Raw genomic sequence first — 22,890 nt, 5'->3', positions numbered from 1 at the left:
CCCATCGGTCAAGCTCATTAAAACCCAGGGATGAGTGGCCATAGTGATCACTCTCCGCTCGTTCCATTATGTCAGCGGCGGTATGAGGACACAGTGGTAGAGAGAGGGGCGGCTCTGTGGCCTCCCCCCGCACACACAGAGGCCTCTTTGTTGACCAGACGGGGTCACAATGGAAGCGGGCTACATAAAAGTGAATAGAGTCCCCGCTCAGAGGACAAACATCGCCCACATTTTGATAAACAGACAGCAGTCTCCCCTCCCCATCACTGTCGCTAACCTAACTGCGTAGAGCTGTTTTGTGACAGCCACATTCATGTCAACAGTGAGATCCCTGAGCAGGGCTCACACACTGTTAGTGAGAGAGCCCTCTAGCCCTGTGTGTTTTTTGATCGAAGCAGTGTTGTGTCCAACAAACCAACAAGCAGTAATGTAGGGCTCTACAACATTCGGCACTGGCTGTAACCAACAGAACTTCCAGTGGTACACATTACTTTGTGTCAGCAGTAAATGCCTCAGATTATTACACGCACACGCACACACACACACACACAGTCACATAGTCACACTGTACGATAGCAAAGACAAAGAGGGAGAGTGTGAGTGTGCTGTCTCAGCTCTTGCGTACCTCCTCCCCCCACAGCTTGTTGGTATTGATCTCCTGCAGTCTAGGGAGCGGTAGCTGGCCTGCTGATGAGCCAGCGTGACGCAGCTTTCCTCCGAGCGCAGAAGAAGAACACCTCACTGCGCTCCCTCCCTAAGCCCTGTCCCTCCGCCAGCCTCCTCCCTGAGCCTCTGCCTCTCTGTATGCCAGGCTACAGGATTTCCTTACGTCTCATGTTCCCTCCACGCACACTCTCATTTTCAAACACGAGCTGCCTTTCAATGAGACTCTCTCCTCACAGATAGCTTCACTCTTGCCTCCTCAGTGATGTCCTTTTCATCACTGGCCTTCTTTGGTGTTAACGGAGACAGTGATGTGGGTATTATTAACATGGATTTAATAATGAAAAAGCATAAAAAGAACATAGAACAAAGAGTCAGATATGGTTTGGTGTGTGATTAACTGTAACAAACCCCCTGCTGACATGACATGCTTCCTACCAAGTGGAGCAGTGAGCATTTCGAAAGATTAAGCACACACCCGCTCCACCCCCCTCCCCATCGCCATCAACAGTTAAAGAGAGCCTGAGCTTTTCCCTGTCTGCCCTCGGCTGTGCTATGCTGTGTCGCCCCGGCTGGCACAAGCACAGATATATGCTCTCGGCTTTTGCCCGGGCCTCAGTGATGTGAACTGACATGACCGTCTAGTAGACACTGCCTCTGGGCAGAGCCCAGCTGACCAGCAGAGTGCCATTGTGTCACATGCAGTTTGCTCTCGGACACCAACCAACCACAGAGAGTTTGAGTCACTTCCAGACCATTGTTTGAACAGGCATTTGTCAGGGTTTATTGTTCAAAGGTCTGGGCGCTCTGCTGCTCTCTGCTCAGATACTGGCAGGAATGAGGAGTTGCCGGTAGCCAGCTATTAGTGACTTACCACTAGACAGTCATGTTTGTGATGAAAGCTTTGGTAACATTTCCAAACGATAAGATCATCTCAAGTGGCATTCGAATGGCCAAGTGCAGTGACTAGATGCTCTGTAATCCTTGTCATTTCCCACATCCACTGTAGAAATGAACTACAAATTAACTCTGTGTGGTTTTGTTTATTCAGATGTCTCTAAATGGGTAATGTGAATGGAAAAAAACTGAATTGATTCCCAGGACAGCAGGATGTTGTGAGCCTCTCCATGCTGTTATAGACTTGTGGTTAGCCAATGGAAAACTATCTCAGTTGAAAGCTTGGAGACTGCCACCCATCCTGTAAACACTATAAAGCAGCAGAGACATGGCACATACACAGGAAGGGGTCATTTAGCACAATAAGACATATTTCTTGTAGGTGTGTGCCCTACTGTTTCCTTTCAGTGCACTTAAAGGGGTGTGAGTCTGTTTTTCTGAAAACATTGTTGGCTGTGTTTATATATACATACACACTCACAATGTTTACTTTATCAGTGCACCCAGAGTACTAAAGACAAGGCAGTAATGGCAAATGGACAAGAGTCAAGCGAGTCAGGCTGATTCATCCCTTTTTACAGGATCTTCAGGGCTTCTTATCCCAGTTTAAAATGTGTTGACAATGCTTAATTATTTGCAAATATGCTGAAGTGTCTTATGGAAAATCAGTTTTTTTTTTAATTCAAAGAATTGATTTCTTTGTGTTCCCCACTGGAGTATTATATAAGTATACTCTCCAGTGAAATGTGTTGGAAATGGCCAAAATGTGAATGCACAAATACAGAGTCTGTTTGGCCATTTGGAGGATCCTAAACAGGCTTTCACACTCAGTTACTCCTTTTTTCAGTCATTTATTTAACACATGTATTGTGTTCAAAGAAATGGTTTGAATGCCTATCTGGGCAGGGGGTTAAAAAATCATTGCAGTACTAGATTCTGATTTAACTTCTTTTTGGAGTGTGTTGGATTTGTCACTGGTATTGAGTTCATCTTTAAGCTTGTTCGACTGCTGTTGATATTTCTATATTATAACCTCAAATTTGGACACTCCATTTGGCTCAATGCCCACTCAATGCAGCAGTTTGAGAGGATTCTGTTTAAACTTGGCAAGATGGGCCAGAGAGGTTCAGATACATTCATGGAATCAGCAGTGCAGTGGTGGTACAAAGTCACTACCAAACTGCTGTGAACATCCTCCTCCTCCTCCACATACAAATACATGTAGCAAAAACAAATGGAAGCACCACACACACACACACACATACCAAACACACACACACACACACACACACACACACAGTTCCTTTTTGCCATCTACTCTTACATCCTGATGTGCACCGTACAGATCAATTTTACTTTCCTCTGCCGACAAACCTACTTTGATCACGTCATGTTATTCTTAACAGAGATGTTAAGCAACATCTTCATGCTTAATAATTCACTGCTTGTTTCTAATAAAAAAGGAAGAGGTTGTCCATTGCCAGCTTAAAGTGTATCTCTGTACATAAACGCTTCATTAATCAGATAATTTGGACTCTGAAGCAGAAAAAGAGTATTTGTAATAGACATCAAGCAGAAAGTGTGACAATTCTTGAAGATGTCTGAAATCTAAAACTGAACTCCTGTCCACCATGGGCTACTTCAGCTGCCTCATCAATAAAACAATGCGGCAGTAGCATGGTGTTGAGTTTGGCAGGAGGCGCAATATGACACCCTGTGAGCCACAGACATAGACATCAACATGACATTATTTGAAACACACGTCAATCTTGCAGTTGACAAATCACCATATAACTTAGTGGGTCATGTTATTAATTGCATCTATGACTAGGCATATTCTCCTACCAGGAAAGTGTTATATGGGTCACACAAGTATAAATATGTGTGTGTGTGTGTGTGTGTGTGTGTACGACCGACCTGGGAATAAATTGGCTACTTGGATCATATTATATTTTGGTCCCCATGATAACTCATGGTGGCTGTGTGTGTTAAGACAGGGCCGGGCAGGGCTGAGTGGCCCACCCCAACAAATGTGGCATGATGGGCAGGCAAGCGGTGGCAGCCGTGCTGACTCATAGCACAGCACAGCACCAGTGCTACTCATCCTTCCAACACACAGACCACTTAGTCACAATCCCTGTGATCACCCGGGCTGCGCTAGGTCACTCTCTACCCTCTGTTGCCACTCATAGTGCATTATATCACTGTCCCTGTCAGTGGGCAATAAAGACTGAGCCCTGTGGGTCTCTACTCGCGTTGCTATGAGGGACAAGCACAGAGGGGGCAGGGGAGTGGTTGCTACCGGGCAGCTGCTAACTGAAGAGAGACTGATCTTGTGCTGTAGAGGAAGAGTCCAGCTCCCTGGTATTCTAAATCAGGAGCCTTCTATTCAGTGAGAGGCCTTCCTATCTCTTTACGTGTTGTAAATACATACTGAATTGATAGGTGTTACATAAACAGATAGGAAACAGGAGAGCTGGTCGGTGGCTTCATTAATGTTAATAGTGTCTGAGTCACATGGCAATGCAGAACTCTTGCATATATATATTATTTTGCCTCAGATTCTTGCCAGAATGTTACACTTGAGCATTATTGAAATGTCCTTATTGAAATCTGGTATAAAGAACAAATGATGTTCATAGGATGAGTTAACATCACATGCTAGATCCCATATCTAATTAAAAAAACAAAATAAAAAACATTTAAAAGCCCCTCTTGAATTTTGGTCTTAAATACATGTGGTCCAACCCCACCAGCAATCCTTGTGAATGTGTGAGCTGCTTCTGTCTTTGACTGACCCTTGAAGAGTCCGTCCTGCTTGTCACGCTGGACAGTTTTGGCAGATGCAGGAGAGCTTTTTCTGGCTGCTTATCTTAGCCCACTTTTCACAGGCCCCATTCCGGAGATTGGACTGCATACCCAAAAAAGCAGCCACCGGGGCTGAAAACTATTCGTAAATCAAGCAGCGCCACAAGAAGATTTAGGCCAGCCTACATGCAATCGTACTCCCTCATCAACAATCCCCTACAACCTACAACAACCTATGTTTGCAGCCCACAAAGCATATGGGTTTCTTTTGAGATGTTGTAGCACAGTTACGTTTCCTGTAGCTTTGCTCTCTTACATATTTGTAGAATTTCATTCACCAGTCTACTATGAAGAACTTGCTCAGACCTACTATCTTATCTCCTTCTGTACTATACTTTTTTTAAACAACACTTTCTAACGCTTCTGCTTTTGCTGTACATGTAACCTACATGCCAGGTTGGTAATAGTCTGACGGCTGATTCACTGTACTACATGTGTTATTTTATCTGTTCGTTCACTGTGACAGCTTCTTCTCATACTCTTACTTTTAACCAGCTCCCGCACTTGCCAGTGCCCTTAAAAGTAGATACGGTCGGTTTGCAGGATGCTATTGACTGGGAGACACTATTGCGGCTCTATGTCAGAGTGGAGTCAATGATTGTTAGGTCCAAGTATGTACAGAACAGTGAACAAGATAATGCAAATATGCTCCCTCTAGAGAGAAGTCAACCATATAAAACCCATATATAAACTCATATACCCATATAATGCTAATGAATGAACCTTTACAATTTATGTAAAACATGACCAATTTACACCAAATACCTTAAAAACAATCATTACAGCTGATCATTCTTGCTCTTCTTACGTGAAACACAGATGGTAACCTTCCCAAGCTTCTGTGTAGGCTAATAATGGTTCTCAAAAACTTAATACCAAGAGAAAATAAGCCAAAATATAATCTAATGGTGGGCTAAAAGTGCTTGTAGTACACGCAGTGGTAAAACCAATGGTAGGCCATTTGTGTTACTGACTGACTGAATCAACTTTGATCCTAATTTTGCCTTTTGTTTACCAATAAATGATACCATGTTTTATTGTTTATAGGACCCCCATTAGTTCCAGCTATTCTTCCTGGGGTCCGACATGTCTTGGTAGCTGGTGTCTGTCTAAAAAGTGCAGAGAATTCTATACCAGGTGCAGTCTTTGCATGATGTGTTTCTGGCAGATGACTGTAACTGGAGCACATGTGTGGTAGTAACCCAACCAGCAGAGGACAAGGAATTGCCTACCTAAGCACATTGTAAAGGTATACATATGGACCATGTGTGGAATAGGAGGAAAAGGTTTATTGATTTTAACTGATGTTTAAAATGCATGGGTAAGTATGAAATGATGAAACCTAAAGATAAACTGAGACTGAACTGATTACCCAAAGTAGTTATTTAATTAAGTTTGATGTCATTTTAGGGGATATTAAACATCGTATGACAATATAGACTAGGTCTACAAACTAGGTCTACTCACTATTTGCTTTATTCAATACAAATCCTTGCATTTCTATAAAAGCAAAAGATTACCTGACATGTTCTCATTTTTGAAAAAAACATGTGACCTTTGAAACAGTCATAGTACATGTAAGGCAGATACATTTACATTTATTTTTAGAGCTGTCTATGTATAGCATACAGCTCTATGGCGACCACATGCCAAACTATGGAAATGTGCATGGGAGGTATAGGCTACATGTAGCCTTTGGGAAGAGGTTTCTGCTTCAAGCAAATCCTAGTCTACTTGTGCTAGGATATGCCTAAACAATTAAGAATGAAGTCATATCTGACTGATTGTCAATTTTGTAACTTTCTCACAAGCCATCCTTTCATGCCGCGTAAACAAAATGAGTTAATGATTGAGATTGACGACGTGAACTAAGCTAGTCTCATCCCTATGTCGTTTTCCCTGTATATAATCTCCTACCTGTCACCCTGCGTGACGAGTACAGTAGGCTACGTTATTATGTAACAGGAGCGGTCTACAAAATGAACTTCGCCTCCTGCTACATAAAGTTATGTCATTCTGTCCACCACTTTCAGACTCACCCATATTAACTTCAGAACCAAGGGTTTGAGAAATGGGAGGGGACGGGGTGTGCTAACCCCCCTTTACCATGGGCGGTGACAAGTCACTCTTTCCTCAAATGTATTGGTCACAGATGGTATCACTCACTGTTATTGGTCAGTAATTGGTTGTTCAATTCTTGCTTGTATTTCAATATTCTGCAGTATTAGCTTCGAACTCGATTCCTGAGCGGCTAGCTTTCAGCTGCTCCGTGGTGGAAGGTGCTCGTGGCGCACTTCTCTTTTTGTTGGGATTACAAGGCTGTGCAGACCTTCAAAAAGAGAAGTTATTTTCCTGCTCTCTAGGATTAGGAGCAGTAGCCATCTACTCAGGAGTGGGTAAATTACTTCCACGTTTTAGAGATGGCAGACACTGAACAAGTTTCCTCAACAACCCCCAACGAAGAACCAAAAGTTGAGGTGAGTCAGGGAATGGGGGATGTAAAAGAACCCGTCAACGAAGCAGAGGCAAAAGTTGTCGAGAAAGAAATTTCAGACATGGCTGAGGAGCCTATAGACACTCCACAGGAACCACCGATGGAGATTACGGACCTCTCCTCTATCCCTTCAGCACCCGAAGTGCCACCAGAAACAGCGCCGCAGGCGCCGGCGGCAGATTCAGTGACGAGCACCACAGAGGATGCCACGGAGCAACTGACAAAGGAGGCGGTGACTGAAAAAGCAGCCCCAACAGCGCCAGCACACACGGAGGAGATTGCAGCAGCTGAACCCGTCCCTAAAACAGAGGAAAAGGCACCCGAGGAAACAACGCCTAAAGTAGAGGAAAACCATACGCAAGAACCTGAAGTGGAAGCGCCAGTGGCAGCACCAGTGGTTCAAGAACCAGTGGTAGAAGAACCAGTGGTAGTATCCGCACCGCCTGAACCCGTAGTATCCGCACCACCTGAACCCGTAGTATCCGCACCGCTTGAACCCGTAGTATCCGCACCGCCTGAACCCGCACCAGTGGTTGAAGAACCAGTGGTAGTATCCGCACCGCCTGAACCCGCACCAGTCGTAGTTGAAGAACCTGTTATTATAGCAGAGGAACCACCTAAAGTGGCAGCTCCAGTCGAAGAACCCATTGTTGTTGAACCCCCTAAAGTAGAAGAGCCAATTCCTGTACCCGAACCCACTAAAGTGGAAGCACCAGTCGAAGAGGTATTGCCTGCACCCACGGCACCATCCTGTAAGTATTCCAATATGATACTGCAATATTGTTCCTTTTATGGCCGAAAATGATGGGGTTCCCGATGTTAAGCTAATGTTAGTGTCAATGTGGTAACATCATGTCTTTTCTCTTAAATTCACAACCAAATGTTGGCACTTCTATTTACGTTTTTGGCTATTTTGTTGTACTTTGACTATTCTAAATAACATCACATGCCATTATGAATGACATTTTTTAATGGCAGCAAATATTTATTGATGTATGATGCTGCTAACGTTACTTAGCTTGCTAGCAGAGCACTGTCCCGGCTGATCAGACATGGCAAGCCTAGCGTTATAACATAGCCTACATTGCCGCAAACATGTGTTTAATCTATAGTCGAACTCCTTTTCTCCTGAATTTATACGGAAAGTATTATTCTTGGGGTTATTACTCAGTTACTGGTGCTCATGATGACTTGCCATGAGCTCAAGGCATGAAAATGATGATGCGGCCCACCTGTTTTCATTTGCCAACATCAGGAGGCGTCAATGCGCGGATGAAATAGCCATAGCAAAGCATAGGCGTAGCATGAGTGCGTGGCTGTGCTAAATCTGTCTGCATTTGTCACACAGGCAGTTAAAACGTTACAGTGTCTATAACTGAACTTCTAATTAAATCATAAACACAATCAGATTTTGTATGTACGTGGGACGTGTGAAATGTTTGTTCTAACATTATGTCTCGACTTTATATTTGGTCTCCTCCTTATAGCAGGCTAGCCAAGTTAGCTATTCGATGCTGAAACAAAGACATTACATGGGAAAGTGAAATACTACTTCACGTCCGAACTTTAGATATACATTGTAATATACAATTTAAATACCAACATTGTTGTTTCATAACCCTTTAGACGGATAGTGGATTGGATCTTGCTTGGATCTAGCGTTTTTGTTTGTTAAGCACTGCTGAATTTGTGAGGCTTGGTCTGTAATGTTAATTGATAGTGGTGTTGATGATTTAGCCTAGATCTGTTACATTATTTTACTGTTGTGGTTTTCACTAAATTTGATCTAGTTTGGTTACAGTATAACCGAGTGAGATGTCCGGTCATGTTCCATTAATAACTTTATGCAAGGGGAAATCACGATGTCTAATTGAGGGCGGGGTTGATGATGACAAGTGAATCTGACAGACCGATATTGGCTAACAATGCAAGTCCTCCGAAGGCTGTGTCAGCTGTAGCTAACCTCCTAGGCCGAGGTGTATTTTGTGGGACAACAGATTGAGAGGGTGTGGTCAACGGAGCCCCATGATGAGATCATTGCCCAAAGAAAAATAATGGCTTGTGGCCTACAACTGTAGGCTTTACCAGTTGAAATAATAATAATAAAAAAAAAAATACTAGTTGTAATGACATGAATTCTACATTTCCTAGGGTAGCATGACTGATTAATGCCCATGGTCATAAAATCGACTGTAGAATAAGAACGTAAAATGTAAGATTGAAGATGACTTCAATCATTTCCCACATGTCATTTACACTTCCTTAGGGCTGTGCTATGATGCAAGGCAACTGGCTAACCCAGGTAACTTTTGGAGTAACCACTGATGTCTGCTCTAAGCAGTCATTGTTTCTTAAGTGGTGTGTTATTTGAAGATCAACTGTTACTCCTGAAGTTACCTGAGTAAGTCAGTAACCTTCCCTCTTATTATACCCCTCTGGACCCTTTGTTGCTTTCCTGTGTCTACTCTGTTTCACCAAGGGGTGGTGTAATAGCCTACATGTTGGCCTAAGGCTCAGAAATTAATTTGGACTCTGACCAAAATATGTATTTGCCACCCAGCAGGAAGCAGTACTTTGGTTTCAGATAAAACCAAATCCGATTTGGGAGATTATATGCTATAGGACCGATTTTATTTCTTCATAGCCTCTTTAGTTTCTCAGATCGAGGTGTTTGTTTGTTTATTTATTTATTTATTTATTCATTTATTTTTAACATGGGCTACTATATTAAAAACCCATTTCTTACCATGCTTAGCCTACTTGTTAGTAAACTTCTCTTTGGTATGTGTTTAGTATGAGCAGTACCCAGCAAAATATTCTGGCTTTGTGTTGAGGTTTTTGGATTTAGATTTGAAACTTTTTTTTCTATTTTCCAAGTTGAATTTCATCTCATCGTTTTTTTTTGTTAGTTGGGATCACCGTATTTACCCTTTTTAGCGAAGAATAAGAAATATGGATTACATTAGACATTGTTTACTCTTACTGTTTACTACACCTGTATGTATTGATTTGGATATGAAAGGGCATCAAATACCTAATTCAATAATGTTAATGCAGAAGGAATTTAAATGGACTATTAACTAAGGGAATTAAATTGGGTGGCTAATACATTGTATGTAATTGGGCCTATACTTTACTGGTTGCTTTACACTGATGACCTCTATGCTGAAACTGAAACTGTTCACCTTAACATATTTCTCCTCGAGTTTTTCCACTTTACTTTGAGCAAGGGCTCCCAATCCCATTCCATCTGCTCTTGCTTGGTTACAGTGGAGGACTGTAAATGCTGAAATCGTGTTCCTGTATTTCCTAATCTCATCTACCTCTTTCCACACTGTTCTCTTTCTGATTATCTGTCCCTTGCTGCTGTCGGCATTGTTTGTTTTTTTCCTTTCAGATGAACCTGCTCTTCCTGCCTTTGCTCCATCTCAGATTCTGATGCAATTCCCTGGAGGCAAGTTCCCTCTTTGCTTTCTGACTTGACTATATTTCACCACTTTTTGTTGTTTTGTCGGTCCTCTGATAATCTATGCGGATCTAACTAATGCATTTGAATCTGTTGTGCACGATTTCTTGTCAGAGAAAAATGTGAGTTTTGTCTTGCATTTTGAAAACTTATACGAGAGCAAAGTGTCTGATGAAATAGTAAATACAATGCAGTAATAGCATGCACTTCACGTGGCTTTGTTAGCTTTCCAGATAAGCTTATATTTTGATACAGAGTGAAAGGATGACCTGTCAGAACTTTGTCTTTAACCTACTCTGATGGGAAACACCTCCTCTGCCTCTGTGAAGGCATATAGGCATGATGCTAAATGCATTTGAGTGTGGAGTATGTCTATATTAATCAATGAGGTGTTTACACACACACATACAAAAGACCAAGTGGTATGTCTACCTTAATATCCACTTTTGGTCTTTCCTTCACTAACTGTTCTCACCTCTCAGAAGATAATTTTAAATCACTCCAGGCACATTAGCAACACTGAGCCTGATTGTGATTATAATCAGACAACTCTGAATGAAATGCAGGCAGAGCACTGCAGTTAGGGCTCAGTTTCTGAGGTTTAAAATATGATACCTAGGACACCTAAGATGACTGTTGGCCTTGGTGCCTCCAGTGGATCCCCTCCATTCCCAATACCCCTGTCCAATCCAGTTTACCCCCCTCCTGAACTATTTGATCTATGTTTTAAATGCCTCTAATCCAACAGAGAACTGGAGTTCTTCATTACTAGCTTCACAGGATAGTGCCAAGGTTTCAATGGATTCCGACAACAAGGGCATGATGTCTGGGCGCTCTGGGTACGATCACGACCTGCTGGGAGGATCAGACGATGACCTTCCCTATGAGATGCAGAAGAACCCGTTTCAAGGCATTAACCTAGGGGATGGCATGAGCACTGGGCTTAGTCATTTTGAAGACGACCCAGTTGGAGGCAGAGCAGCCCAAATGTCTGAGAGTCCGACACCGGATTTAGTTCAATACGCACATGACGGAGAAATGCAAGATAGCTCTCCATTTCAGGATATAGAGAAAACCTATGATCCGGTTCCGACGGCACCAGAGCCGGCCATGCAACCTTTCAGTTCTTCGCTACAGTTCTCAACAGCTACCGCAGAGGACGAACAACCTGGCTTGCCCCCAGTTCTGCCCGACATTTTGAAGTCCTCACCTCTGAACCCAGACAAGATTGACTCTGGCTCCTCTGAAGGGAGTCCAGACCTCAGCCCGGTCCACAGACGAGGGACTGAATCACCAAACATCCCCATATCTTTGTCTGCCAACAATCCTTTCACTTTTGACTCCAAGATCTCACTCTTGAAGGAAATGGCTGAAGAAACAGAAGCCAAAGCGAAAGCGAATTCCCCTGAAGAGGAGAAAGTCACTGAGCAGAGCTTTGGTGCCTTTGACCTTGTCAAGGAGACCAAGGACACTCATGACATTGAGCCCCCACAAGATGAGTATAAAGATTGGAACCCATCCAACCTGGTGTCTGCTAAGGTAGCAGACAAGTTTGAGTGTCTAAACTTCCCTAGTGGGAAAGCTCGAGAAGATTCCGACTCTGAAAGTCCCTCAGCAGATTCTTTGTCCCCAGTTTTGGAAGCGATGGCTAAAAACCCAGCAATCTTCCAGGTAGAGAGTGACAAGGTGGTGCCTGAGGATAAAGAGGTAGTTGAGGCAGCGGAAGAAGTATCTGAGCAGGAAGTCTCCTCTGAAGAGTTTGAGTTTGTCGAAAGACCACCCCGGGGAGCAATTGATGAGTTTTTGGAAACGCTGGATTCCACAAAGTTCTCAAAGACATCCGAGTTCACTATGGACGAAGAACCAACCTCACATTTTAAGCAAGAAGACCACGTGTCTGGGGTATCCTCAACATCCCAGGAAATGTCAGCCAATCAGAGCTCATACCTTCTTCTCACAGAGCCAGGAAAGTCTTCTCCTCAGAGGAGCAAGGCTGGCCTCGAACTAGCAGATGTCGAGGAGTCCCTCTTCCAAGCCCCTCCCTCTCAGTCCTACACAGGCCCAGCAAAGACAACTGCTGAGAAGACCAGTGTGAAGATGCCAAACCTTAATGTTGGATCAGGTAACTCCATGGGCCTTTGTAAAGCATTTCATCCCCCCCTGAAGACTCAGTTCACCCCTCTCCAAACTCCATCCATCTTTTGTCCCATTCTGTTCTTCACATTTTCTGCTTTATGTTCTATGCATGTAACAGTCACCACTATGCAGTCATCAACACTGAATTTGTGTGAGCGTGTGTGTGTGTGTGTGTGCATGCAAATGCATATGCATGACACTAACTTAAATGGCATATTTTTCTCCATCATCGTAAACTTTTATTTAGTAGCCATTATTTCATATCCTTATCTCATTTTGGTTTTTAGAGTCAACAGTTTATGTTGAAAGATCTGCAAACTTTGCAGTCTTGCTAGACACAAAGCCACATACATTTAATTTAATTATCTGTTCTAGTTTATTTGATCTGCATTTGTTTTTTTATTGCACATTCAAGATTTTGACCTATTAAGTCAAATAATCTCATGTGAAAGCTCAAAGTAAGTATCCACTAGATTTTTTATAGATGTTTTAATTCAAGATTATAACACTTGGTAAGATATCACTTTTTGCAGGGTTCTGCAGTTATTTTCATGGGTCTGTCTAAGACATTTGCATTGTCTTGTACAGAGCGGTTTATCATTTTCATTCACTGTTTTCGTTATCAGTAGCTATATACCAGATATCATGTTGAAGAATCTACACTTAAGTGTGGTAATGGCTCCATGGGGAGTCGAATGTAATTGCCATCCGGAATTTTCTGTCCTGCATTGCAACACTGACTGAACCTATCAGTGAGATTGCCTTATCTATTTGACTGAAGATATATAGTCAGTGTATTGTTTGTGATAAAGGCTCAGGCTCAGCGTGTTTGGCAATACTAGTCCTTTCAGCAAGAATAGTATCTCTCATTTCAGCCCATCCCCAAAATGTGATCCTTGTACTGCCATTTATTTCAAATGGCACCAAACCTGATATGCTGTTGTAAGACTTTGACTCCACTCTGTGGTTTTTATTTCCACTGTCTACATGTGGGCGTTCAGTCTCAATTTTTTGAAGCGCAGATTCAATGCACTTTTTTTAAAGCACAGATACTGACTAGGCATATTTAGTGGAAAGGCCCCCTAGTGGTACTGTATACCCCTCTGCCTCTGCACTGGGGGAAGTAGTGCTGACTTGTAGCATGTGTGAATGTGTTGAGAACTGCAGGTAGACGAATAACGTGGAGATCGAATCCTTTAAGGAAAGAGCAGTTACGCAAGCTATCGTATAAGCTCTTATGAGATGCGTTCCATAGTGTCTATGGCATCAGTGAATAGAACTTCAACCAGAATATTTGCTTACTCTCCATTATTAATAGAAGATCAGTTCACAGAACTCCAGAAAGAAAGATTCCATTCTGTGTTTGAGAGGAGCGTGAGGAGGAAGGAGAGGGTGACAATGGGGAGGTCTATACACTGTTTGTGTGTGACTGTAGTGGGGTAGAGAGACAGAGAGAGTGTGTGTGTGTGTGTGTGTGTGTGTGTGTGTGTGTTGTGGAGGGAGAGGTTGGCAGTGGGGAAGTTTATAGTCGCTGCGTCAGTGCGTTAGTCGCTCGCCGAGCCAGCAGACAGTCAGCTGACCTCAGCCCTGCAGCCTGAGGGAGCGAGAGAGAGAGAGAGCAAAAGGGAGGGAGCGCTGCAATCGACTCACTTGTGGGAGCCTTCATTCCCTCCTCCTCCTCCTCCTCCTCCTCCTCCTTGTTCCCTGTGCCCCACCCGCTGCTGCTGCAGCCAAGTGCTCCACACGCTGCCTGGGATGCCCAACTGATCCCTGCGGGTCGTCTTTCCAGATGGAAAACATGGAGAATACGGACAGCCAGCATGGATCTAACTGGAAAAGGGGTACAGTCATATTAGCCTTTGTCTCTATGGTGGAATTGTGCTAATAGTGAGAACTGTTTGAAGCTGATCCCTTGGCTTGGTTGCTGTTTTTGATATTGAGAGGCTGATATGTTTTCGCAAAGATCTTAGAATAGCCTGATGATGATGATGATGATTATTTGACAGTTTAATCAAACAAGTAATCGTGGGGTGTGTAACTGCTGTGTAGATTTTGTAGTCCAGATGTCATTTTGAGTTTGGAATTGAACAGTAACATATTTTTTGCTGTCAGTACTGTTTACTGCTGTGCCTCCCAGGCAGGGAACCTTTGGACCTCATTCAGCAATGGCCTGGTCATAGAAGTCTGTACAAAGGTGCTCTGGTGCAGTCATTTGTGAAACTGATGTTCCCTATTCATTGAATTTGTAGCAGAGGTACTGATGAAGCAGTGGAATCCTTTGTGATGACGCTTTAAAATGACACTCCTTTTGGGTAGGCTAGGGTATCCAGTTCAGCCACTGCCTGAATTGACGGTGATGCTCTAAACTTTAGTGTGGTCCAGGGCAGCTGTTTTTAAAGTTTTATTATCCATCGTTGGCTTGCTTTTAGATTGTACCGATGAAACGCTTTGCTTAAATTAACATAGTTTGTCCTTCTGAGTCTTCTGATCTTCATGAGTTATGACCCAGTCCCCTGTTACAACATTTGGTAGTGTCTCTATTACAACACTGAAACAGAAAGGGCATTATGTGAAGGGTCAGCCATCAAGGCATCACATCACTTGGACTGTAAAATGTTACACTCCCAGTATATGGTGTATGACACACTCTGTGTCACCGTGTTATAAAACAAAGAATGTGTGTGTGGAAGTTCTGTGAGTTATCACTGTTTGATATTCCATGGGAGACACATCTCATGTTTGCTTTTCACAAGTTTGAGAATGATTGTGAGAACTCTTGTGACATCAGGTAGGCAGTCAGCAGGACCATCTGGAACTGGCCAATCGGCCTGTCAGGATGACACGTGGCTTGACTGGACAACTTTTACAGTTTCTGTCCAAGAAACCTCTGACCCAGCATAACGACATGACTATGCATTTTCATGTTTGCCACATAGTCTTTAGAACAGAGGGATACCTTTTCATTCAGTAATATTAAGCCTGCATGATTTCCATATTTGACAGGTTTAGATGTTAGTGCAGTGTTGCATTGTAAGGGGGATCTGATGGGGGCATATGCACAATTCTGGTGTGACCTTCTCCATCTTCTGTTGTATAACCAATTATGTAGGCCTAGTCTATCTTTTATAGAGGCAATTAAATCGATGATCGAATGTTCAGTCACATACAATTATCTGATCTGAATGCTGCTTGTGACCACATGTAGCCTATCTCCATCACATACATGACTAGCTGATAATTAATTTAGATGTGTAATAGGAAAACGTGTAAATAAGAAGGCACACAGGCCTACAATCTGTATCACCATAACGTGCCTGTTAGCTACACTGTCAGGACCACAAGCCATCCAGCAGGAAGTGCCTCCCTCTCCCGCTTGCTTAGCTGAGTAGCACAGAGAGTGCTGGTGCATGCTCGGAGGCGCAAGATGGATGCCAAGCGGGGTTAGTTCTGTCATTATCCCTGGTTTATCTGTGCAGGCTAGCAAATTCGTGTTTTCTCTTTCGAAGTGTGGTATTTTGTTATTCTATTTTCAGTTAAAAATGTGGAATTGGGTGATTGGTTATGATTAACATAGTGTTTATTTAGTGGTGCGATTAACGCCCGTCCGAATGTAGCACCGTTAGCTGTCTACTACAGTGTAGCTGCATGGACTTTGCTAATATGATCGGTGGACTGAGCCAGTGATGTCAATTGTGGATTTCGCCTGCCATATTTACTGCCAGTCGTATCGTTTGCGTCATTATAAAGATAAATGTTCGCTGGAGGATGGCTAGTTTGAACGAACGTGTAATAGGATGAGATCAGAACGCTTCACAATGTGTGGGCTATTTTTAGATCCTCCAGATGATGGTTCATGCTTACCTTATGTAGTTACAGACACGTTCGGAATGACCAAATAGCCGTAGTCAGTTATTGAATGCTAATGCATACATTATTCAAAATACCGGAGAGACCAAAGTCTACAAGGGCACTGCAACCGAAAGGCATGCATTGCGACGTGGTCATGAGCGCGTATGTTAGCCGTCTATATATGGAGAAAATGTGCCTCAATATGAAGCTTGGGTAGAGGCGTTTATGGGCTTGAGTCATTTGTATAGAACTGGCATGGTAAATCAATTAGAAGTTCTATTGCGTTCAATTCTGAAACGTATCAGGAGTTGGGTGTCCGGGTCTCTCACAACTACGTTATGGCCGTGAGACAGGTTCTGCTGGACCATCCGCGAACTGGATAAATGGGGTTAATGCCTGTATATCAATTCCCTCTTTGAGCTATGTTTTTTTTTTAGTTTAGAAAGCTGTTTCATTGCAGCTGAAGGGAATTCTGAACACGCACCAATTTTGAACATGCCATAATATTTTTAAACGACCAGGTTCAGCAGTCGGAATGTCTCTAATCTAATTCTAGACTGACCTGTCAGGAATTGGTACTGAAACTCGAACATGGGGGATCCCTAGCCCCTAACTGTCTGTAAAACCAAGCCCACCTCGTCACTTTGCTCAAAGTAACTGTAGGCTATCTAAAAAGCCGCTAATCGGTGTGTGCGCTTTGCACGAGTTTATATGACTGCGCAGGCTGAAATCGAGTATTGTAGGGATTAACCCTCCGGGTCTGTGTTCTATTCTGGTAGTGTACACTTCAGTGCGTGCTATTCAAGCACCGTGTCTTGGCTGTCAGCTGACTAGGACATCAAGGATTACCTTTGACTGTTGTGACAAGTGCTGAGCTGTAGTCGTAGTGTACAACTAGTGGAATTTCTCATAGGACAAGAACTTTATTAGACACAAATGATCTAGTAACCTAGTTTTGTTGTGTAGATGGGTTACCCCGGTGGCTCAGACATGTGTAATATCTGGTCCGGTGTCAACAAGGCCCTGACCAGTGACCACACCAGTTTAGCTGACCGTAACCAATGGTGAAATTGTACTTACATTGGTACATTATACTCCTACCGAATCCTTTCTGAAGGTTTTACATGCAGTTGTTTACTCTGTTTCAAAGAAAATGCAGATCGGTGTCATTTAAAACTGATGCCATCAGCACAGCCATTGGCAGTGCTACCTACCCTCCCCTGTCTCCTCTGCCACCCATCCTTTTCTGTGATTGGTTAATTCGTTTTTGGTGATTCAGAAATGGGCTGGAATAGAAGGATCACCATACAGGTCTACAGAGTAAAGTGAAATGTGCTCACTGATTCGTCTGGGTTCACCTAGGCAATGACTTGGCATGATTAAGGGACAAATTCATAGTGACTTTATTTATTATTTATTTATCTTTCATATATTTTGTTTTACTCAGATTGGCAAAATGATATGATGTGTGTGTGTGTGTGTGTGTGTGTGTGTGTTTTTTTTTTTTTTTTTTTTTTTTTTTTTTTTTGTCTTCCAATTTTTTCCACCTTTTACATTTCATTCACTCCATCAGCACAACCTTAGTTCCAAGGCTCTCTTTTGGATGTAAATTTTGAGTTTGAATGTTATTTTGATGCATTAAATTCATTTCTCAGTGTTTTCTGAGGGGCCACACAGTAAAAGCCTGTGCTCTTTACTGTGACTTTGGTGCAGAGGCCTCATGTTGCACTTTCACACACATCTGACTGACCCTTCCTCTTCCTCCTCCTCCTCTGGCCTGCAGTGGTGGACCTCCTGTACTGGCGCGATGTCAAGACCACGGGCGTGGTGTTTGGGGCGAACCTGCTGCTTCTGTTCTCCCTGACTATGTGCAGCATCATCAGCGTTCTCTCTTACGTGGCCCTGGCCCTCCTTTCGGTCACCATCACCTTCAGGATATACAAGGGCATCCTCCAGGCCATCCAGAAATCCGACGAGGGGCACCCATTCAAGTAAGTACACTTTGACTGTACTTATAATGTCTGCACTCTCCTTCTCTAGTAATAGGATTGATTGGTGCATTGATTCCTCCCTAAGGTCGTCTCAGCACTGTAGCTTGAATGTTATGCTAGTTAACATCTGCTAAATGAATAAATGTAAATGTAAGTAAGTGGCAGTCACACTCAGATTAGCTTTTCAACTATAACTTGTTGCATCAAAAGTTGAGATTAGTTTAACTTTGGCGGAATGTTGTTGTGAGACCGTGGTTATTATGGCTGTACAAGTGTCACTGAATTTCATGAACATTCCATGGTCTCCCGTGGCTACCAGCTGCCAGTCCCTTTTTGTCTGATTGGGCCTTTGTTTTGCAGTAGCACTTGGTGACCACAAGCATGTAGACCTTCATGCTCTGATTTTCTATATGGTTTTGGTCCGAGCTTTCAGCAGGAATTTGTTGTTGTGGTGTTGTATGTATTGAACTCTGTTGCCAAAGGAAACACCAAGCTAGCCTGATAGCTTATCCATTTCCTGGCAATTGTGCTGAGCCTCACTTTGCCTTGTAGCTGGCCTGGCTGGTCATTAAGATCAAATTAGCTGGGTTTAGCCTGGAGGGAAAGTGATTGGTGCTCAGTCATGACTAAGCCGTTTAGTCCCTCTTAAAGGAGTTTTCTCAGGGAATCAATGAAAAAGAAAATCTTCCCATGAACAGACCAGCCCAACTACAATTTGATCAAAGATTTTGTGTAAGCAAGTCTGCTTTTGTTAATATATGTAACTATATATGTGACATATATGTAATCCAGGCACTGCAGAGGGGTGTGAAACCGGTTTTATGGAAATCTCTCCAAATCCCCTTTTTTAAGGCTCCAACTGATCATGGCATAAATGTCCATCTAGGACTTGGTATGTGTAATGCAAAGAAACCAACACACGAACGACCACAAATAAGAGTTCGAATTTAATTCTCATTTGATTATCATTTGTGGGACCAGCGAAATGGTCCGCCCATTAAAAGCAGAGACTGCCATGTCGCGGTTATAGGGCTTTGCACATTATAATCCCCTGGCTAAAAGCCCTGTTTTGTTTGGCAGGCTGTACCTGGATAAGGAATTGGCATTGTCTGAGGAGATGGCTCACAAGTACAGCGATGTGGCTTTGGCCCGCATCAATTCCTTCATCATCGAACTGCGACGACTATTCCTGGTTGAAGACCTGGTGGATTCACTTAAGGTGAGCCTCGTCATGTACAGTGTGTCCCTGTTGATGAAGTTACTGAGATCTTTCACCAAAAACACCTGTTATCAAAAGCCAGGATTTTAGCAGGATTTAGTGGTGAGTATGGTGAGTAAGCAAGGAGGGGGTTGACATTTCGTTCATTTTTCTCTTTGCCTAGAAGAGTGACTTTTGTAATGCAAGCTGAAAGTGAGTTTTATATCACAAATTGTATTATTCCAGGATAAATCTGACCTTGTTCTCTATATACATGTCTCTCTCTGTTTGGACTTGAGACTTGAGACCTTTAAGAAGTGTCTGTGTGTTGAGAAGTTTTTTTCCCTGGAGGGTACTCCTGTGCCTCCAATGTAAAGCCGTGCGAGGAGCACGTGATGAGTGGGGTTTGGCCTTATAGAAAGGCACAGCTGCTCAGGTCACATACCTATCAACACCTCCAGCACGGAGCCAAACACTGTCTCCGGATTGGGCCCCTGCAGGCAGTAGGCAAGGGTCTGTCACCAGGCCAAAGCACCCTCTGGTAGGAATAGAGGAGCCAATGGCAGAGGCTCCTGTGCCAAGCTGTGTGGACATTGGCTGGTCTTGTAAGGAATACTGTGAGGAATATTATTTTCAGTGGTTCCTGAACGTGATGCCACGTGTGTAACTAAAAAAATATATATAAAAAATTAACAAAAATGACCTGTCCTGCACAGGACATGTCTTTGATATTTGATGGTTATGGTTGGTTTTAAATATTTAATTCAGATTCATGTGAAGTATTTAATGTTGTGTTTGTTTCTTTTGTAGTTTGCTGTGTTTATGTGGATTCTGACCTACATTGGTGCCTTGTTCAATGGACTTACCCTCCTCATCTTGGGTAAGTGCTGTCTAAAAGCTGCATTTTTACTGTGGTTGCAGGCCTTAAAAGGGCTGGTGTTCAAACATTGGAACTATTTTTACCTGGAAGTTCCCACTGCTACTGCCAGCAGTAACATGTAATTCATAGTCTGCCCAAGCCTTATGCAAAGCTAATATTTTGACTGTGGGAATAATTTTATGTTTATGGAGTGATACAGTCTTATTATTTTCTTCGCTGCTTTCTTTCAGGTTTGATTGCAGTGTTCAGTTGTCCAATTGTCTATGAAAAGCACCAGGTAAGCCAAAAAAGGATATTGTCTGTAGTTAAGCCACCTCAGAGCGAATCTCAAATGAAAGGGATTTCTCTTGGTTCATACTGTACCCTCTACAGTGCATGCAAATATGAACATGTGCCCACACTTGCAAACTGACACTAAGGTTTCCTGTCAGTCCATTGTGTAAAGAAGAAATATGATATAATGTATTTTGGTCCGTTGATAATTAGTCTTTATTACCTTTCTTGTAGACCAACTGATTGCCTACATGTTAGTGCTGTTTTTGCTTGTGTTATCAGTGTGGTAATACGTTTTGATTCTGTTTCTTCAGACACAAATTGATCATTACTTGGCCATGGTTAACAACCAGGTTAAAGACATTGTTGGAAAGTAAGTATGCCTGTTTTATCGCCATATTGAAAACCACTTTTACCTGTGAAAAGCATTGTGTCCGTCCACTTTTCCAAGTAGTTAGAGCTATATTCATGTGGCTGATTTCAGGGATCATATAGAAAGAACACTGAGAGAATTCAAATACTGATTATGCATGTGCTCCATCTATGTTCCTCTTTGTAAAGAAGTATGTATGTGAGTGTATTGATGTGACCTTGTGGTATCTGGTGTTCCAGGGTCCAGGCAAAGGTGCCTGGTCTTAAGAAGAAGGCAGAGTGAAGTGTGGAGAGCTGATGTCAGCTCTTCTGAGACTGTGTGAGGGTCTGGCGAAGAACGGGGGAATCTGAAGCCCTCCTCATCACTTGTTCTTTCAAAAGTGTTTTCCACTGCAAAGAAATTCCCAATGACCTGTGGAAAATAATAATAATGATAAAAAAACCAGGATTCACTCGTTTTATTTTTATCACTAGCTCGTCAGTGTAGCCATTTGTAAATGAAGTTACATCAAATTTCTTATTTATCGGAAGAAAAACAATGAATAAACGATACACTGGTTTGATGAAATCGAGTCCTTGCTCATTGAAAAGGAGTGTATTTCACTTTAAACTGTCCTGAAGTGTGTGAGCTGGTTCTTTTTTGTAGTGTCTTTCACGGGTTAGGAAGTTATTACTTTTTTCATCTTTTTTAAGAGGAAGGGTTGAATGGTACCATGATGACAAAAAGCATCTGTCCATATATTACTTTTTGGTATGGTTTAGTGATATTGTGATTTTACTGTTTTATTGATTGACTGTATAGTGGTCTTACTGGGTCAGACATGCACTATGCTGTATACCTGGAGACAACCATTTAGCAAAAAAAATGGAAATGACTAAATGGCAAACTGAGTTTGAAATGTGTCAACCTACCTAATCCTTTTGATGGCTGAGCTCAAAGTGAGGACAGACTATTTGTGCTACAGTATATGCTATGATGCAGTTAAGTTAAGAGCTGGCTAGGGCTTCATGGGACAAGCCTGAGTTGTTGTCACTGTCTGGAACTTGAGTCCACCTCAAATACTTCAGCAAGTTGTCTCCAGTCTTCTACTGACATCCGAAAGTGAGGAGTCATGTCTGCCCCAGTGACACCAACTGTAGAGGTTCACAAAAGCTTCTAGGTCTTGATTGTGGCTCTTGTGTTTCTCTAGCCACACCAAGCTGCTCCATACCACTTCATGCTTCAGTATCTCTAGAAACCTTTTAGACCTTTGCGAGATAAAAAGTGCATCGACTAAGCCATCGTTTCACCTCATTGCAGCTACCTAGTTAAACTCAAGACGAAACACGTTTACAGACATTGACTTTAATTTACAATAACTATATATGCTGTCTTTCTGTGGACCCAGTATCTAAAGCTGCAGAATAATTTAACTTGGAAACTTCAAGCATTGTTTGTTATGCAAGTAACGTTATTAATTGTGAATGATTCTTCATACAGTTGTTATGAACTCTAATGAGAATTGTCTGTGGAATGCATTGTGAACTGTAAACAAGTATCAATAAAGCTTCTAGAAGAATCTTTTTGTCTGCCTGTGTTCTTTAGATCAGGTGAGCTTTTGGCTGTTCAGTGAATCACTGGGCACTGTTTACTTGTCCTTCTCTGTCTATATAGTTGAAACCAGAAGTTTACATACCCTTAGCATACACATGCTAAAGCTGACTAAAACAATAAAAAATAATCTTTTGGAAATTGATCTTAATGCCTTAATTAAACAAATGAGGAAAAATCCAACCTTTTCGGACATTAATTTTCTTTGTTAA

The 22,890-nt window shown here is 42.5% G+C and overlaps 1 protein-coding gene across 7 annotated transcripts; it reads left to right on the top strand.

Annotated features, from left to right (window-relative positions):
* Positions 1-6,641: 6,641 nt before the first annotated feature.
* Positions 6,642-22,646, top strand: LOC121685090 (reticulon-4-like). Of its 7 annotated transcripts, none has more exons than XM_042065372.1 (10): positions 6,642-7,334; positions 7,422-7,674; positions 10,320-10,376; positions 11,137-12,510; positions 18,157-18,364; positions 19,445-19,583; positions 20,373-20,442; positions 20,673-20,719; positions 21,030-21,088; positions 21,328-22,646. In XM_042065372.1, exons 1-10 carry the CDS (start codon positions 6,849-6,851, stop codon positions 21,368-21,370), a joined length of 2,736 nt encoding a protein of 911 aa, XP_041921306.1. In that variant the 5' UTR covers positions 6,642-6,848; the 3' UTR covers positions 21,371-22,646. The 7 variants fall into 7 exon arrangements, with proteins under 7 accessions (XP_041921306.1, XP_041921305.1, XP_041921304.1 ...); XM_042065371.1 differs by having other exon boundaries at positions 6,642-7,338; positions 7,426-7,674; XM_042065370.1 differs by having other exon boundaries at positions 6,643-7,674.
* Positions 22,647-22,890: the final 244 nt, after the last annotated feature.

This window comes from Alosa sapidissima, chromosome 16 (assembly GCF_018492685.1).
Source record: "Alosa sapidissima isolate fAloSap1 chromosome 16, fAloSap1.pri, whole genome shotgun sequence".
Taxonomy (NCBI): Eukaryota; Metazoa; Chordata; class Actinopteri; order Clupeiformes; family Clupeidae; genus Alosa; species Alosa sapidissima.
Note: the sequence above shows the minus strand (reverse complement) of the source record. Positions and strands in the feature narration are given on the sequence as shown.

Excerpts from the sequence above, each read along its gene's own strand:
- LOC121685090 (XM_042065370.1), top strand. The coding sequence starts at position 6,849 with ATGGCAGACACTGAACAAGTTTCCTCAACAACCCCCAACGAAGAACCA. Across the intron at positions 10,377-11,136 it reads TCTGATGCAATTCCCTGGAG|AGAACTGGAGTTCTTCATTA; the intron begins GCAAGTTCCCTC and ends CTAATCCAACAG. Across the intron at positions 18,365-19,444 it reads GACGAGGGGCACCCATTCAA|GCTGTACCTGGATAAGGAAT; the intron begins GTAAGTACACTT and ends TTTGTTTGGCAG.